General features: G+C 34.2%; 1 protein-coding gene across 1 annotated transcript; it reads left to right on the top strand.

Moving 5' to 3' along the window:
- Positions 1–3,597: 3,597 nt before the first annotated feature.
- Positions 3,598–18,594, top strand: LOC108214317 (probable RNA-dependent RNA polymerase 3). The gene is made up of 19 exons (XM_017386255.2): positions 3,598–4,012; positions 4,372–4,699; positions 4,789–4,936; positions 5,306–5,380; positions 6,034–6,220; positions 7,501–7,699; positions 7,773–7,860; positions 7,966–8,109; positions 10,297–10,350; positions 10,473–10,544; positions 11,316–11,422; positions 13,646–13,794; positions 14,131–14,356; positions 14,546–14,771; positions 15,386–15,528; positions 16,484–16,643; positions 16,810–16,948; positions 17,899–18,065; positions 18,150–18,594. The coding sequence occupies exons 1-19, from the start codon at positions 3,712–3,714 to the stop codon at positions 18,387–18,389; spliced, it is 3,153 nt and encodes a 1,050-aa protein (XP_017241744.1). The 5' UTR covers positions 3,598–3,711; the 3' UTR covers positions 18,390–18,594.
- The last annotated feature ends 555 nt before the right edge of the window (positions 18,595–19,149 follow it).

Genomic DNA, 19,149 nt, shown 5'->3' with positions numbered 1-19,149 from the left:
GATTTATAAGTGATTAAAGCGTCACAGAAAGAAGTGTAAGCCATAAATAATAGTCAGTATTCTCAACTTCTTGTAATATTTTTTTACTTTTTACATAAATAGTACGAATAAGTACTTTTAACTTATAAACCGAGAAGCCTTAAATCCGACCAAACACCCCTAATACACTTTACTCGTAAGTCGCACTCCCTCCGTCCCCCTGAATTGTTTACGTACACTGTTTGCACGCATTTTGAGGCTTGTATAAAGTATAGTTTCATAACTTTTTTTAATTTCTTTTTTTGAATAAAAGTTTAAACATCAAACTTTTATTCAGAGAAAAAAATTTAAAAGATATATTACAGAACTATACTTTAAATGAGCGTGGAAAAACGTGCCAACAAGTAACGTAAAGAAATGAGGGGACAACGGAAAGAGGGAGTATCTATATAACCAAACATACTCAGTATATCCCGCTTAGAGCAGGGTCTGAGGAGGGTAAGATGTACGCAGCCTTGCCCCTGCCCTTAAAGCAGAGAGGCTGTTTCCGTGAAGACCCCCGGCTTAGTGCACAATAAATAATATAGTGTGCGATATAATATTAATATACCCTAGCCCATGACCTTCTTCACATGGGACTTACCTAAACAGTTTTCGTTTGTCGATGATGGGTGACAATGCGGGTGTTTGGCAACATGAACTTATTGCTTATTTGGAAAAGAAGTTGCTCCAATTTATTTACGTACCGTTTGGCAATTTAAAAGAAGCACTTAAAATGAGGCTTAACAGCCCCCAAAAAAAGTTAGGAAACCTAGCTTATTTTAGGTTTGGAGCTTATTATAACAAAATAAGTCACGAGTACCCAAACACTTTTAATAACTTATAAGTTCAATCCAACTTTTCACTTATAATCCACTTCTTTACTTTAAGCAATAAGTCACTTCTTGTAAACTAAACCAAACGGCTCCAATGATCTGAAACGGTGACAATGATTTGAAACGGAGATATCAAACTGGATAAGAACTGCCACTATTTGCACACTTTGTTGAATTAACTTGATTTTTTCTTGTGTAATCCATCTGTGTCGGTTTTGCTTCATCAAATCCTTCGACGAAACAACATCTGTGATGATCCATTAGTACGCACTAAACCTTATCAAATCCTTCGACGAACCAACATCCGTGATGATCCATTAGTACACACTAAACCTTATCAAATCTTTCGACGAACCAACATGCGTGATGATCCATTAGTACGCACTAAATTTTACCAAATTCTTCGATGCACCAATATCTGTGATGATCCATTAATACGCACCGGTTAATGTAAATACAATGTTTGTGTCTATATCAGACGAATCATAGAGAATGAATCCTTGCGATGAAAACCGACTACAGGATTTGCTTGAAGAAGAAAGACAACACAAAATTATCCAGAGATTTGGCATATTCAAATCACGTACACTGCTAAATTGTAGGGAGACACGCTAAATTGTGGGACAGATAGATAACTGACAGAAAAAAGTAAATTGGTGTTCAAACTCGGATGGTGGATTAAGATCATCAAAAATTATATATCTAACAAAATTATAAAAAATTAAAAATGACCCCGCCAAACGAGCCGGTGCTGGTACAAATTGAATAAAGGAAGACTCGATTTGAATTTTGAAATGAAGAATCTCTATCCTAAACAGTAAACACTGCAGTACACTCCTAGTAAATAGTACTCCCTCCGTCCCAATGAATTATATACATTGGGATCGGACACGGAGACCAAGAAAAAGTGTAAGAAATGAGTAAAGTTAGATGGAAAGTGGGTAAAGTGGTGGGACCCACATATTTTTTAATAATAGATTTGAGATAGTGGAGGAAAGTAGTGGGTGTAATAGTGTTTTTATTATTATATAATGGAGATAGTGGGAGAATGTAGTGGGTGTAGTAGTGTTTTATATTATAAAAAATTGCTATTTTGGGAATGTATAGAAATGATCGGACATCCCAAAAAGGAAACTGTATAGAATTGATTGGGACGGAGGGAATAGTCCTAGTAAAGCATGACATGACGTCAATCATCACTTAAAATCAGCGCGAACTGCTCTCTCACTATTATTACACAACTCCATCACTCAACAATAATACAACAACATAGGAGTAAAATTTGATCATCGTCGTCAAGTAAAGTAGAGGAAAGATGCTCTTTTCCTTTCATTATTGGTGTTGGTTACTTTGCATTCCACTACATGAATAAATATTAACTTCTTTTTACATAAAAGATGACTGGGGTGGCCACTGCTGCAGGGTTCTTACCTCTTTTGTTTCTTTAGCTTTTAGGACTTTCCCTTTTCATTTCTTGATGTAACCTCTTGTACCGTAGGTTGCCCCGCGTTTCTCTTTTTTATTCAATTATTTTTATGCTTTTGTCGTCAGCCTATACAATATATATATCTGGTATCTACAAAATTTTTAGATTTTTATAATATATCAGTCATTATAAGCTCCGACCCCAGACCGAAAATAGACCGTTTGAGTGAGTTTGAAAAAAGTTTTTCTTGTCTAATGTAAAATTGAAGTAAAATTAAAAACAAGTTAAGAATTATAAATGATTAAATTATTTGAGAAAGAAGTAAAGTTGCAAACAAAAACGAAGTATTCACAGAACTCGTTTAACTGGGCTCGGCTTGGTTTGGCTTGATAAACGAGCCGAATTTGGACAAAAGTTTTGACTTTTTTAATTAAACGAGTCGGCTCGACTTGACTCGTGAAATTAAACGAGCCGAGCTCGAATAGAGGTTTAGACTCGATTAAGTGTAAAATTATATAAGCTAACTCCCTTAACTCGTTAAAACCGACTCGTTTAGCTAAACAAGCCGGCTCGACTCGACTCGGTTAAACCGACTCGTTTAACCAACCGGGCCGGTTCGACTCGACTTGTAAATTAAACGAGTCGAGTTTGAGCAGAGTTTTAAACTCGATTAGCCAAACATGACGGCTCAGCTCGACTCAATTAAACTACTCTCGAATTAGATTCGGCTGTAAACTAATCTTTAGAGCCTAGTGTTAGGGTTGTCTTCGTATAACATAGACCGCAACAAAACCTACTATATACTCCGCAGAGGAAGCAGGCAAGTATACTATTGTTTGAAGTTCCTTACCAGCAATCTATATTTAGCAATCTATATATTTTTTATAATATATATTTTCTACTCTAATGAGTCAAAAAAACAAATTAGTCTCAAAATCAGTAATGGATATATTTATAATAACTTTTTGGTATATAAATATTAAATTTTATTACATAATTAAAAAACTTGAAGATGAGATATATGAAAAAGTCAAAAAAAAAGAAAAAACTCATCCAAACGGCCCCTAAGTGCTTTTAACTTATAAACCGAAAAGCCTTAAATCCGACCAAACGCCCCAATACAGTTTACCCTATCTATAGTATCTAACAAAATTATAAAAAAATTAAAAATGACCCCGCCAAACGATCCGGTGCTGGTACAAATTGAATAGAGGAAGACTCGATTTGAATTTTGAAATGAAGAATCTCTATCCTAAACAGTAAATACTGCAGTCCACTCCTAGTAAATAGTAGTCCTAGTAAAGCATGACATGACTTAAAATCAGCGCGAACTGCTCTCTCACTATTATTACACAACTCCATCACTCAACATATAATACAACAACATAGGAGTAAAATTTGATCATCGTCCTCAAGTAAAGTAAAGTAAAGATGGGGGACCCACAAACTCCAATTCCGCTGCCGGAGAGAGTAGAAACAATGATCGAGCAGATATGCAAGGAGCAGAAGCAGCCACACCCCGACGCCGATGCTCGTAAAATATTGGCTTCCATCGGTGAAGAAAAGTCGCTTCACATGCTCACCATCATCTCGCAAACACAGATCAAAAAAACTTTTAGTGGGTTTATTAAGTACTTGCTCAAAAACTACAGGCCTAAGCCTCTTTCTCATGCTATGTCTCCCAAATCAACCTTATCAACTCCTCATAAGCGAACCCCTTCTTCTGTTTCAGGTTAAAATAACTCCACTGCTTCTCTCTTACCCTATGTTATTGTGTTCATTTCTGGATTTTTTTTAACAACTCAAAATTTTGTATTTACTCTCTCTCTCTCTCTCTCTCTTTCGCTCTCTCTGTCTCTCTCTCTCTCTCTCACTCCCCCCCCCCCCCTCTCTCTCTCTCTCTCTCTCTCCTGTTTGGAGTTGAGAAGGGAGTTAAGAAATATGTTTCATTTTTTAAATGTAAAAGAAAATGAGAGGAACACTTTAAAAATGAAAGTGTAAAGAAATGAATGAGTAATAGTTTGTGTTTAAAGATGTGATCGTAATCCGATGGAGGTAATGCAATATGTTAAATTTTGTCTCTTGTTGTAGGCTGGGATGATATCACCTCCCACTCTCCGATCCTGAAGCAGTTCCTTCAGTCACCTTGTTCCAATTCAGACAAGGCAGTTACGCCCATAGCAATTGGTGCTTCTTCCTCCACCAATGTGCAGCTGACAGGCATCTCTGTAGGAGAGCATTCGTTGGCCTCCCCTTGTTCAACTTGCGGGAATTCATATGCTAATCCAAGAAAGAAATTAAGATTCTCACCTCATGTCAGTATAAACCGAGAAAGCACTTCCGCAATTAGTAAACAATGGCAGATCTTGTTTGAGCTTGAGTTCCGAAAGATTTTCCTTATTTTAAATTACATCGGAAGGTTCGTTTGATTCTTCCAAAGACTCTTTGATCTTTGATATCTATCAAATATCTGGAATTGTGTTGTAATGGAATTTAAGGTTTGTGCAGGCTGAAGCTAGAAGAAGTTGTTTCCGAAGAAGACGCATACAAGATTCTACTTATGAAAAGTTACCCCATGGAAAGATTTGAATCACAACTTTGGACCATGTACAACGGTTTTTCTTTTGCTGGAACCGTGTCAACAGACAGGAGGAAGGTAAATTTTATATCTTCATTCTTGTTTTAGTGTAAAAAAGCAACATGGCGTTGGCTTAGTATATCACTTAAAGTACGTTACTATTAATGACAGTATTCACCCTCTTTATATTGATGTTTACATCCGAGTGCAGCTGACTTGTATGCGTTCTGATACCTTAATGCTATAAATTAATAAATTAATTGTTCCATTATATAGAATTTATTACCTTTGAAAAATTTCTTAATTTGTTCTTATGTGACTATATTATGTTCGAGCCATTCATCTGTAAATTTGAAACTATGGAAAAGGCTTTAGTGCTCTACTGATATATTGAAATTTAATCCAACACATTCTTTTTTTGTTAACTACTATACCCTTTTCTTCCAGTATCTTGATTGGGAGTGTGGCGAAACACATCACTATCATTGTCATGTTTGGCAAGATGGAAGTTTCAGCTTCAAGGTAAGTAATCCATTACACTTCTTGCCGGAGTACAAATATGAGTTCTCCTCCACTTTTTTTTCCTCCTATCCTTTTTTCTTTTAAGTAATAAATCACACACGCAGTTTCTAGCTTTCTGTTGATTTTAGTAGTTGTTTTCATTTGGTAAGTACTATAAGCCTTTGATGATTGTCTTAAGAAATTTTGTTTATAGTCAGGGTCGTATGGAAAAGAAACTTTTATGGCACACATGTTATGATGATAGACTAGTGTTTAATTTCCTAAATGATAGTTAGGCAATTATTATTAGTTTCCTCCCATTTATATGTTCAGGTAGTTTATATCCGAAACTAGTTTTCACTTTTCCGTACTAATAATGATCGACTTATTTTCGAAGTCGTAAATTATCTATCAATACACAGAGAACATTTAATAGATGTAAAATGCTTATATTTACCAATCACCAAGTGTTATTGAGAAGACTCACAAATATGTAGCTAGTAGCTTTTCACATTAAATAGATGTACAATGATTATTGTATGATGATTAAATTTCGGAAGTGTGAATGCATGGTCGTCTGTTTCTGTTTAATCTATCTGAAGGCACAGGATATAAACAACGGGATAGCCAATAATTTTGTCTCTTTACTTGTTGACATTCTTTGTAATATGCAGGGTCCATTTCTGAAAACAACAAAGACCCTTCTGCATAGGACATTCGGTGATGAAAATATATTGATTGTGAAATTCGAAGAACAGGCAAGAGGTGGTTCTTCCATAATTTCTGGTGATCATAATGCTTTTTATGGCAGGGTTGCAAAAGAGGGCATACTTGTTGGTCAGAGGCGCTACCGTTTCTTTGGTAATACATTTTGACTAACTAAATGCTACTGTATTTTTTAGTAAAAACATATTTTTTGTTTGAAAGGCTTGATGGGATTTAGCTTTCTGTCAGCATGTTATATACATGTACCAACACATTCCAATTGTTTTTTTATCCACTTATAATTCTAGGACTACATTTTTTCTGTTTTCTGTGGAGTGCTAATGGTGAAGTAACAACGTAGCTGTTACATGGGAACTCATATTATATTCGTTGACGGCAAGTGAGAAGGAAATATCATCATCGTAGCTACAAACTGATAGATGATGAGTATAAGGTGAAGTAATACAACTAAATCATACTCACTCCGGTCCTCGGTAATAAACAAATAAAAATAATTGGTTGACTCCCAAATAATAACTTGATTAGTCTATCAAAATTCTATATACTATATTTCCTCACACTACCCCTAGTAAAATCTTGGATCTTATAGGAACTCAGTAGGAACTCAATTAATATATATCTCAACTTAGAGCAATTATTTCTTAAGATAGATAATAAATTTTAGGTGATCTATATGATTTTATGTTTCTGCACCTTCCATGATCTTGAGTTGAGCACTCTCCTTTCTAAATTCTTCGTATCTTCTTTCTGCTTTCCCTCTCACTGAACCTATTCCTACCCCTACGTGTTGTTAACATACGTAATTGCCGTCTGTTCTGCTTCAGGTCCAGGGCTGCATATTCTGCAGCAGAACATTTTTCTTCTACTTTTGAGCTTGGGGAAAAAAGAAAAAAGAAACCGTTTTTACCACTTACTCCCATTCCTCTTCTACTTTCAGTTCAGAATTTTAATTAGTGTCCTGCTTACATGGTTTGATGTGATCTCCGCTTTACTGAGCTGTCTTCTTTTTTCTGTGTCTTTTTCTTTTTTTTCTTAGACATGAAATTGAAGTTTCCTGCCATTTCATGACTATAATGTATTATTCTATCTTTATTCAACTATAATTAGATATATTATTGATTATATATCTCTAATGATGCTAACTTTCAAGTATACTTTGCTAAAATTCTTTGTGAATATGTGACCCCATATGGTAAGTTCTGATGCAAGTTTTTCAACGTGTTCTTTTAACAACCTCCTTACAATGTTTTTTGTGACATGTTTTAAAGTTATGTTGGAGTTGGTTGATACATCTGCTATTAACTTACTTGTGAACTTATTTAATTTAAATGGTCAGTAGGTACAAGTCAAGCTTACAAGTAAACTGTTGGTATTTCAAGCTAATGCTCATTCTATCTTGTCATGGCTGTAAATAGTTTTTAAAGATGGAGAGAGGAAGGGCAAGAAAAATTCCCCCACAACATCAGATGTAAAATGCTACTTTATTCGAACGGAACTTATTGCTCATTGTGATACAAAAGATCCTTTTAATTTGTTCAACAAAACAATGCATGAAGCAAGGTGTCTTTTCATGCATCTTCACACAACACCAACCATGGCCAAATATGCATCTAGGTTAGTGCTGCTATTGCCTTTTTGTCTGAAATCATTACAACTTGTGTTGTTTGTAAATTTGCTGGATGTGTAGGTGTTCTCTGATTTTGTCACAAACTATAAATGTTGAAGTCAATCTTGATAGAGTACATATTGAAAGAATTGAGGACATACCGTGCCGGGTACATTTTGTTCTTTCTTTTCTTTGGATGAATATTTTAAAAGAGGGATTTGACTAATCCTCCATCGCCCCCCCCCCCCCTCTCTCTCTCTCTCATGACTTGCAGAATGAAAACGGCATTAAAGTTTGCAATGAAGATGGGGACCTTTTGATTCAAACTGATGGAACTGGTTTTATATCCGAAGACTTGGCAATGAAATGTCCCCGGGCACTTCTTAGTGCAAGATATAGGAAGGCTAAAGAGTCCGAGGTCAGAATGTAGCCCTATCTTTACCAAGTATTTTTTTATCTTTTAATAGTAATTATTATTTAGCGATGAAATAATGAGACCTATTACCGGCCTCACTTACATGCTCACCCTTTAGTCATGTAAATTTCAGCATTACAGTATTTTTCATTTTGCTGTATTTGATGCCATGTATTACTTGTAGTTTAGTTCATTGAATTGATTTTGTATATGTGTGTGTGGGATGTCTAAGTCTAAGCTTGTAGAGATAGTAGGTAAATGTATAAACTTTGATAGGAGTTAAGGATGACTATTTTGCTTGGATAAGAATTTATTTCTTAATATCTACGAACCTTATAGGGGTTTTACTGGAAAGAGATAGTTCTCTATTGTCAACAACATGGAGATGAGTACTTTTATTATCTAAAGAGATTCTTATTTGACATATTAAATTGTCAGGACAAGAAACTCTTATTGACTATCTACATAATCCAAGGCCGAAATTGTGCAGCTCCCATGTATAGTATGTATGAATTGCATATGAACTAAAAAGTCGAATCTGCTCAATCCCATATGGAAGTCATGAATTATAAGACCTGTCCAAACCAACTCAATCCAAAAGAATTTATTTCCCTTATTTTTTGGTTGTTTCTAACTCCTACCTTAGTCATTCCCTTTGTATCACCATTTTTGATTCCATTTCTGAGATACTGTTTGTGGCTAGTTGTTCCTCAAATTAGCACAATTTTATTAAGGTTAAAATAAATGAGTACCTCAGATGCTAACAAACCCATGATTATAATGATGAATATTACAATTTCTGTGATTTCAATTTGGGAACTGATTTTGGTATACTTATGATCGAAGTGGAATCACTGTTGAACATAATATTGAAACTTGTAAAAGAAATGAAAAACAATTGTCAGATGGCGGCCTTGTGACGGATTTGCTCTGGATATAAATAACAATTTACCAGAGATTAAGAATAATATTTTGGTGGGAAAAATGAAAAGAAAATTTAAGTAATCTGTACAGTGACCAAACATACATTTGCGATCTGTACAGTGACCAAACATACATTTTATACCTGATATTGTTTTACATTTCATGATATTTGTCGAGTTATGAACACTCTCAAAGGGTAAATGCCAATTAAACAACAATGTACATGGATCAAACGTATGTTCTACACTTATACAGTAAAATCTCCTTATGCTATATTTTACACTTAAAGAATTACTCAAACTATGACCCCTGCTTAAGCCAATTTTAAGAATTGAAACAGTTAAATTTCCCTTTTCCGCCTAACAAAGATCAACCTAGAATGAGTAGGTAACTTAGTGCATGTAGTTTTATCCAAAAGTACTCTTTTAGTGACCAAAATACAATTTATTGTACATTTTATTATGTTGGATAATAATATATATGGACTTATAAATACCGTTCTATCCTGCATTTTGTACTTGTATTGAATATATCAATTTAGTGGCCGACTGGCCGTATCTAATCACTCAGTTTGAACATTAATTCCAGGATTCAATACCACTCTTTATTGCTAGTTTGCGTTCCCTGAATAATTTATAAACATGTAAATTATGGTTGAGAGTAACATGATCGTCAATATTGATATCAATAGGTGCTGGATGTTATTAGTTACTCCCTCCGTCCCAAAATAGTTGTCACATTTGGTTTTGTGCCGGTCAAATTGACTAAAGTTTGACTGAAATTTATTAATATTTTATCAATTGACAAAATAAAAAAAATATGTCACCGGAAATAACTTTTAATCCACTTTAAGATGTAATTTTCAGTTTTTTAAAATAATGAGTGGTTGACTTATAAACTTTGGTCAAAATGTAGTCAATTTGACCAACAAAAATAGAAATGTGACAACTATTTTGGGACGGAGGGAGTATATGCTTCAGAACAGTCTCTCGATAACTAATTAAACATTGTGTAGCCAATGTATGAACATTTGGAGGAGTGATGGCTAAGAGAGGAAGAGGATGCACAATATCGATATAGATAAGTCTCACTAGATACGCGAGGAAAGTTATGTTGTATGCTTTTACCTGTGCTGTACTAGTTAGTTTTTTGGTTTCCCTTTTACTTGTTTAGACCTTTTGTTTTATATTTCTAGTTTGTGCTAGTTTTCGCATTTGGTGGTTCCTCTATAATTGAAATGATACCATGTTTTTTGGTTATGTCTAGATGGAAGATGCATCATTAGAAGGGAAACTGACAGATGCTCATGTTAGGGAACCGGTAAATACATTTCACTATTCTGTAGTAACTGATATATGTTCTCTAGCATTGATTAGTAACTGGTGTATGTTCTTATTGATGATTCTAATACTGTTTCATCTGTTGTTTCACTTTTTCCCTAGCCTCTGCTGATGCAATGCCGTCTATTCCATAATGGCTTGGCAGTCAAGGGAACCCTCCTTGTCAATAGAAAGGTGTAGTATCTCATTTATGTTTGATATGAAAGTGTAGTTTGTCATACATTGCTCAGACTTGTGGAGTTTGACACAGTCTTGGTTATTTAACATCGATATTATTAATATTGGCAGGCAAAAGCAAATTACCTAAGCAATAATATTGCAAGGTCTTGGGTAATTTGTTCTCCAAAGCTATGTTTGTATGAGTGACTATAATCTCGGTCTCTTCAGATTTTGTACTCATTTTATTAATGCTTAATCCCTTTAAATATAATCATGGACTACTTTATGCACAGAACAGTCTGAGTGTTTATGGAAATAGTCAAAATATTACTAATCACATGCAACAGAGTTTCTCTAGTGCCTATAAAGCATTTCATGCAACTGATTGACGTATTGGATTATGTATCAATTGCTGTTTAAAAACAAGCTTCTTGATTTTTCATCTGTCCTTAGACATTGATTGAGAATGAACAATGTACCAAATCCTATGTAAGTGTGATCTTGTCTGCCTTGAGGATTATGCCAAATCTTTTGTCACAAAAGTGCAATTATTTAATCTCCTTCAACTCACCTTTCTATTGTGCTTATATCTTTATATGTAACGAGGTATAGGTCAAGCTTCCAGTTCTATTCCCACTGTAATAGTTATACCACTTTGTAATTTTCAAATTGACTTGATATGTCTTCTCGATATAAGTTCGAGTTGGTGCTAGTTTGTCCGGATTTATTATTTCTTGCTTCAAGGGATGTGCTCATTGACAGTTTTTTTTTTTTATAATTATTTAGCTTCCGCTTGGAACAATTCAGATTAGACCATCCATGGTTAAAGTTGAGGCTGATCCTAACTTTGAAGGTGCACCATCCATAAACTCCTTGGAAGTGGTTAACATAAGGTACATATCAAATAACTCTCTCAATAAAATCACTGATTGATGGCATTTTCAGTTACATTAGTATATGTATTTCCATGCTGCATAAATGTTAAATAACCATGTATTCCATTGCCCCGCACCCCGCTACACTCCCGATTTTAATGTTTAGGGATACATCTGAAGATTTACACTCATTTGATATTAATAAGAGAGTGATAGGATGCAGTATATGTTTCTTTGTGATCCCTCCCCTTGAGTTGATTGTCTTCTTTATAATCAACTTCTTTGTTTAGTTAAACATAAATATTGTTATGACCTGTGTGTGTGTGAATGATGTAAACACTATTCAAATTGAAGCACAAACATTTCCCATTTGGGCAATGTGATCTACATCCATATATCAGTCTACAGTGGGGCAAAGTAAAAGCCCAACATAATCAATAAGCCAAATACAAAAGAAATTAAGACATGCAAACAATATCCTTTTCCGAGGTGCTTTTAATGGTGGTGACTTGTTTTAGAATATTATATAAATGAGCTATTGCGAGTTTCTACTCTACTGGTGCAAGGGGATACAGAGTATATCCAACATCCTTTTTCACCTTCACGTGTTGTATTAAATATATTAAAATAGGACTACAGTGTTTAAAATTTCTTTGATCATTGGATTGAGTTCTTTGATATAACTAAACATAGGTTAATAATATAAACATAAAAGTTCAAGTGGAAATTTTATAATATAGTGCTTCCCATCTTTCTGCCTTCATGTATTTTAAGCTGTCAAAATTTCATGCACTATGTGAATATACATTATAATAAATATAAAGTGAAATGCATGGGGCTTCCAATTTAAAATTTCAGTTCGAAAATGAGTGTTATGTACTGACCTTTTCATGGATGATATAAATTTTATTTGTAGATAAGTGTGAAAACTTTTAACACAGAGCTGTCAGTTCTACTATACTTACATGAACATGCTCTTTGTGAAACTATAATTTTCTGTAATGTCATCTAAATCAGATAAACGGTAAAGGGCCAAAATTACCAAATCTGGTGTGCCAATGGATTCTACTATTAACTATGCCATTCCGAAAAGTAACATGCTGCCTAGAAACATGTCCAGTTTTTGCTTGAGGGGGACGGCTTATGTGGACCCTTTTCTCAATGGCCACGGTATCCAATCAATAAACTTTAGTAACGAGGTTAAATAATGGTGCTGCGGATTGTAATGGAATACTAGTAATTAAACAACTTCTACGCCTTTAATCAAACTGATAATACGAGAATACGATCCCAGACTATAGGTTTTCAGTACGAATTACAAGAAAAACAAGCTTGCAGAGCTTTCAAGAGGCTCTCTCTCCCAGATTTATAATAAATTAACACAGTAATATCTTCGATAACCCTTTCAGCCACCTCCTTCCTTCCTTTACCCTAATTTTTTTCTTTCTCCTTGGACACCATTGCCCCTATTGTTGAAATGTCTCTCTTGCCTTTTAGCCTTTTCCTTGTGAACACTTTCATAGTTGGGCCTTGACCCGGATGTGTTATGTTGATTTTACGGTAGCACCATTTGATTTTCTTAAGACCATGAGTGTTCAGTTAATTTCTCTTATAGCGATCAAGTCTTTTCTAAGTTGCACATTGTTTAAAATAAATGAAAGAGTGTCAACAAACCACTTCTGCAAAGGCAAGGGATTGATGTTCATTAGGAGATAGAGAAATAGTGATCTTTCTATTTACTTCTGCAAATATAGAAATTTTAGCTTACATTCTAGTTTTTAGATTATTAATTTATGCATATAATTCAATTCCCCTAATTTTTTTGGTTTTGATAACAGGTTTTGTCATAATACCATCAAATATATATTTATATTATATTTATATATGCCAAATTCACCCCCACAGCTACCAGGATCCCCATATTATCATATTTTTAGAACCCGTGTATCCCCACACTACGCACCTGCACCCCCGATCTGTATCCCTGCTTATGTAAAGATTAGTCATAGTTTATTTTATTTGCTGTTGGATGGCAGTGGTTAAAAAGTCAAGGATAGATTAAAGCAGTTGATCAATTATTACTGTTATTCGATTAATAACTATGTACCATTTGATTATGAAATGCCAATCAATTTAAATTTTGTATCCAACATAATTAATAATAATCATTAGTCAATTGCTTGTCAATATGCTGTAATTCATTATCGTGATGTCTTATACTTATTGCATCTCATTCTCCAGTCGCAAACCTGGGAAATCAAGGTTGTCTAAGTATCTGATTGCCTTGTTGTACTTGGGTGGAGTCCCGGAGCAGTTCTTCATGAATATATTGGCAGATGCACTGGAAGATTCTCAAAGGTTATTTTCTGATAAGCGTTCTGCAGTGAGAGGTACCTATGTGGTCTTGATATTGTTACTAATGTATCATTTTTGTAACACTTTCTATATAATAATGAATTCCTCTCTCACATTATAACTGTGGCCTTTGCCCACTACCATTTAACAGGACATTGTTGAATCAGCAAACAAGAATGTGGAAATGCATTGTGCATATTGTTGCATAATCTGCTTCTGTTATAAACTAATGCTATATTTGATTTCTCCCATACACTTCTTTTAACTTCTAAAATCAACTCTTTACGTTTATCAGCATCACCTCAAGAGTAGCTTTCCCAAGGCTTGTTCTTTTGTTTTTCAGTTAAAGACTTTAAACTGTTCTGTTGCAGCTTCAGTGAACCATGGTACTATAGATGATGATTTTACCACGGCAAGAATGATCTTATCCGGAGTTCCTTTGGATGAACCTTGTGTTCAGCATCGTTTATCTCATTTGGCGTATTCAGAAAGGAAGGGGCTTCGACAAGGAAGGTTACCAATCAGTGAAAGCTTCTTCTTGATGGGGACAGCTGACCCTACCGGGCTATTAAACAGTGATGAAGTTTGCGTTATCCTGTATGTATACTCTTTTTGCGGTTTCTACAAAATTTAAGTAGCCGCAGTTTTATCTATGTACTCCATGAACTTACCTTCAGTCTATGTTCTTGATGCAAGTCTATGTTGTTCACTTGTTCGATTGTTTATGATGTTTAAAAACTACATACATAGTTCTGTGTTTTAATATTTTTCTCTTATGATCCTCAGCGACAATGGTCAAGTTTCGGGAAAAGTGTTGGTTTATCGGTTTCCAGGACTGCATTTTGGGGATATACATGTTTTAAATGCTGTGTACTTGAAGGAACTGGAAGATGTTGTTGGGAATGCTAAATATGGTATATTTTTCTCTACCAAAGGTGAAAGGTCAGTTGCGAGTGAGATTGCTAATGGAGACTTTGATGGAGATATGTACTGGGTCTCTAGAAACAATCAGGTTGGCTTAAATTATTTTTTTCAATAGTTCAGCTATCCCATATACTGACATACATAATTAGGCTTTTCCTTTGTGTGCTGTTTTGGGAGTGAGGTTTTAACAGTCAAGTGCATTTTTTACTTTACTCGGTGTAGAGGTAACAAAAAGAGAATACCAAAACATATATTGCATCAATTAGACCTGTTCAGAATCTTCAGATCACAAGAAAGAATACTCTAGTTTCTGCTCTTATGACATACTTAATAATTCAATGTTTTAGGTGTCATCTAGATTCATTTAATGAATCACAGACCTCTTTGAATTATTTCTTGAGGTTCCACTTCCTGAACGGAAAAGGACTCTGCTTCTTTGTACTTTAATCTATTTAATAATATTATAACATTAATATGTAAGGAAACCTGATACTGTATTCTGCACAAATGGTGCATGAGATTTTATTTCCCTCTTTCATAGCTGTGACAATTTTCTAATGTGGATCAGATGATCAATATCAGGTATAATTAAGTCACTTTCTTGTCGTTGTCTACTTAGATATTGTCCTCATAGATAGCACAGAAGTCATTTTATCAATTTTATGGATCGAAGTTCATGTAACCCGTGATGTGTTTTTGCAGCTGTTGCATTATTTTAAGAAGAGTACACCATGGACGCGAATGCATCCATCACCAAATAAATTCCAAGTAAAGCCTAGCGACATCCCTAATGATGAATTGGAGCATAAACTTTTCAAACTATTCTTGGACACAAAGAATCAAAAGTAAGCAATTATAGCTAATAAACTTGTAACATGTGGTATCGTTTTGTGAACCATTGGATTTATGCAGCGCTGCAAATGTGTTCCGTATGATTGTCAGCTGCAGCTGGCTTTAGGATTAAATTAAATTGACATGTTTAAACTGTTTGTGTACTGTAACTTCACACCTAGTTACATATGTTCAAATTGAGCACTAATTATTGCTGTTTGCTTATTGATGATTGGAAATAATTCTGTGATCAAACACTTTGTATACACATATTGTTGGTCTTTCACAGTAGTTAAAATTGAGCACTTATTATTTCCAGTATGCATATTAATGATTCCAGTTTCTTTTCAGTGATCCAAGTATCCAACACTCATTATATAAGTTTGTTTGGTCCATCTCACAGTTTACCGTAGGGGCATAGAGTTATATATTATCCTCTTATTTACTCTATTCTGTAGGTATGTAAAAGCAAAGAACAGATAGCTGATACAAATATACAATTAAGTGATAAATTCTGCTGAACAGCTAAACGCCATTTCTGAAGTATTTTTCCACATCTCATGTAAAGTGTATATCAGGTAAATTTTGTAAGATAGCAAACCATAATTCTCGTCTTGTATGAATGAGGATATAAGTAATTTTTCTAAAGTCACGGGTATCAACTGAAAATGGAAGGCAATAATTAATTTATCTATTTGTGTTTGTTTGATGCAGCCTCCCAGCTCAATCACTCTATTGATGTAACTTGATACTTTCTCTTCTGGACCTTATACTGTTTAATCTACTTTAGGCTGGCTTGTGGTATTATATTATGCTAGTTTCCTGGACGAGCAGTAGTCCTGTCCCTGTTAATGTAATACAAAAGATGATATCGTCTGCCATGTTTGTGCACCAATACATAAATATAATTGTTTAAGCTGTAAAAATGTATCATCCGTATGTGCATGTCTATTGCGAGGTGCTCTTCAGCATTAGCATGGGGGTGGCAGCTGATAGCTGGATGGCTTTTATGGACAAATTTCTGACACTAGATGATAATTCTGTTGAAAAGAATAAGTTGAAGAAAACAATACTCAAGCTGATCGACATTTACTATGATGCTTTAGATGCCCCTAAGACTGGAAAAGAGGTCACTGTTGCTGCTATATTTTGTCAACGTGTTTTAATTTGCTGAATATGACAGTTTGTTTACAATTGTTCTTAAGCATGTTTCTGTGAGTCCAACATGTGGAAGACTTTAAGTATTCTTTTCTGTATGAGCAACTTACGTGCCTGTGCTTTCTTTGCTAAAATAGGTTACGATTCCGAAGGAATATAGAGCGGACTCTTACCCACATTATATGGAAAAGGGTAAAGCGTATGACTCTACCTCTGTTCTTGGAAAGATATGTGATGCAGTGGACACTTATGTTCCTAAAAGAGTGTTGGCATCTGGTGAGTGTTTCTTTTAATTGCATCATACAATCTGACCAAGTATTTGATTTAAAGACAGACTTACATGAAAATGATTAAATATATAATAAAGCCGGTATACACATTCATACATGCCAAAGGTGTAAAGTAACCTCCATCATATACACACCCAACTTATTTTTGGTTTCTCATTTGACAAATTATGCAAATTTAAGTTTTAGTATATATTATTTGACCCCGGTGAAATATTACAACTTGTTTGCGCAAGAAATTGAGAAGTTGTAATATTTCTCTGGGATCAATTTATCTGGAAAAATCTAGGCACAGCACAAGCAAATTATTAGTTAATGAATACATGCCATTAAATTAAATACAGAATATTATCAAGTTTAATTAAGTGATCTCATTAATTTAATGATAGTACAACTAAAAAAAATTTCTCAGTTCGTTTTTAATAATAAGTACTCCCTCTGTCCCATTTTAAGTGATGTTTGACTTTTTAACACGTATATTGAGGTGTAAAAAAACAATATCTACACTCAATAAAATAATTCAATTCTTATATCAAATAAAAGTTTAGATTCTAAACTTTTATTTGATATAAATTTTATAAAGAATAATTATGTTTAGATGTGATTTTTTTAACATCTTAAAATACGTGTAAAAAAGTCAAAAGCAGTTAAAATGGGACGGAGGGAGTAATAGATATTGATTATCCTAAAAAATCATATATTAATGATTTTTTTTAGTTTACAAGAACAAAGCCTTGCTGTGGCCAATCCGTGTTTACATGATTTTACTCTTTATATAATTGGATGTTTCTTCTATAGAATTCCAACAGGCATAATTATTGTCCTTGTTAATATTTACTGTCATGTGCCTTTAAAAGTTTGATGAATGGTATTAGAGCAGCGGGATGCGTTAGCAAAGTATTTATCTGATTGTTGTGTTATGTTTTCTCTCACATGCAGAGATTAAAAAACTTCCCCTATTTGAGCTTGTTCCGATCCCTGATGCCAAGTTGAAGTTCTGGAAGGAAATATATGACAATTACAGGACTGACATGTCTTCTGCATTGTCTTCCACGAATCAGTCAGAGATGAAACCTGCTGATGATGTTTTCAGCAAGTACAAGAAGGTGAGCGTTTCTGCTTAATCGGAAATGTAGTCTAGTGTGTTACTTGACAAAACAACTTTGGATAACTCTCTCTCTCTCTTGCAGATTCTTTATGGCGCTGCTGACTTTGAACAAAGTCCAAGAAAATGGGACGATATCTATGTAGATGCGGTTGCCCTCTATCATGCTTGTTATGACTATGCTAGGAGCAAAGGAGATGTCACCAAATGCAATTTTGCTTGGAGAATTGCAGGTCATGCTCTGTGCAACTTTCATGTAGCAAAATCAGCAGAAAAGTCCTCCATGTTTTATAGTTTGCCGTCTGTTCTTGGGGAAATATTATGATCTAACTGGGAACTAGGAGGTGCTGCAGCCTCAGTTTTAGGATCCAACTACCATAGTTAACTTGGTATGTGAGCTTGTGTGTTTTATCATTTATGTAATGGATTAACGTGTATTTCTGTGTAACCAAAACACATGTGTAATGTAATTGTATTATGCGGAAGTGTAGTGAAAATAGTACTGTCCCATGTAACTGTTTTTCTTTTAATTTTTTCAGTGTTTTAAAAAATTATATTTGAATAGGGTTATTTTTATAAAATTTATATCAAACAAAAATTTAAAATAAAAGTACTAATATTTTGGTCAAGTAACTTTAATATGTGTGTGTAAAAGCAATGGAATTTAATGTGTATTGATAACATAATTTAACAACTCTTTTGTAAGGTCAAATTAATTGCTGTCAAGAAAGAAGTAAATGCTTATTTGTAATTTCTTGTGTTATTCATTTCGTGGTGTGGATTTAATATATAAATATACAAATCACAAGGTGAGGACTCTTTTTAGCAGGGGTCCTATCTGATGATAATCTCCATACTGAGGTCACCTTTTTTTTTTTCTCTGGTTTTGTATTTTCATATTTTTTTTATATGTTTTAAAAAATTACAAATGTGATATGTTCCAGATTATATCAAATATATAAAATTTATTTGAATATTAAATATTTATTATAATATTAATCAATGGTTAGAGTTGAGGCTGATCATTTTGGTATCAACTTGGATTATTTGTTTTTGATGAATCATTCCTGCAAATATTTAGGGAC

Source organism: Daucus carota, chromosome 3, assembly GCF_001625215.2.
Source record: "Daucus carota subsp. sativus chromosome 3, DH1 v3.0, whole genome shotgun sequence".
Taxonomy (NCBI): Eukaryota; Viridiplantae; Streptophyta; class Magnoliopsida; order Apiales; family Apiaceae; genus Daucus; species Daucus carota.
The sequence above is the reverse complement of the archived record's forward strand: the minus strand, read 5'-3'. Positions and strand labels throughout refer to the sequence as shown.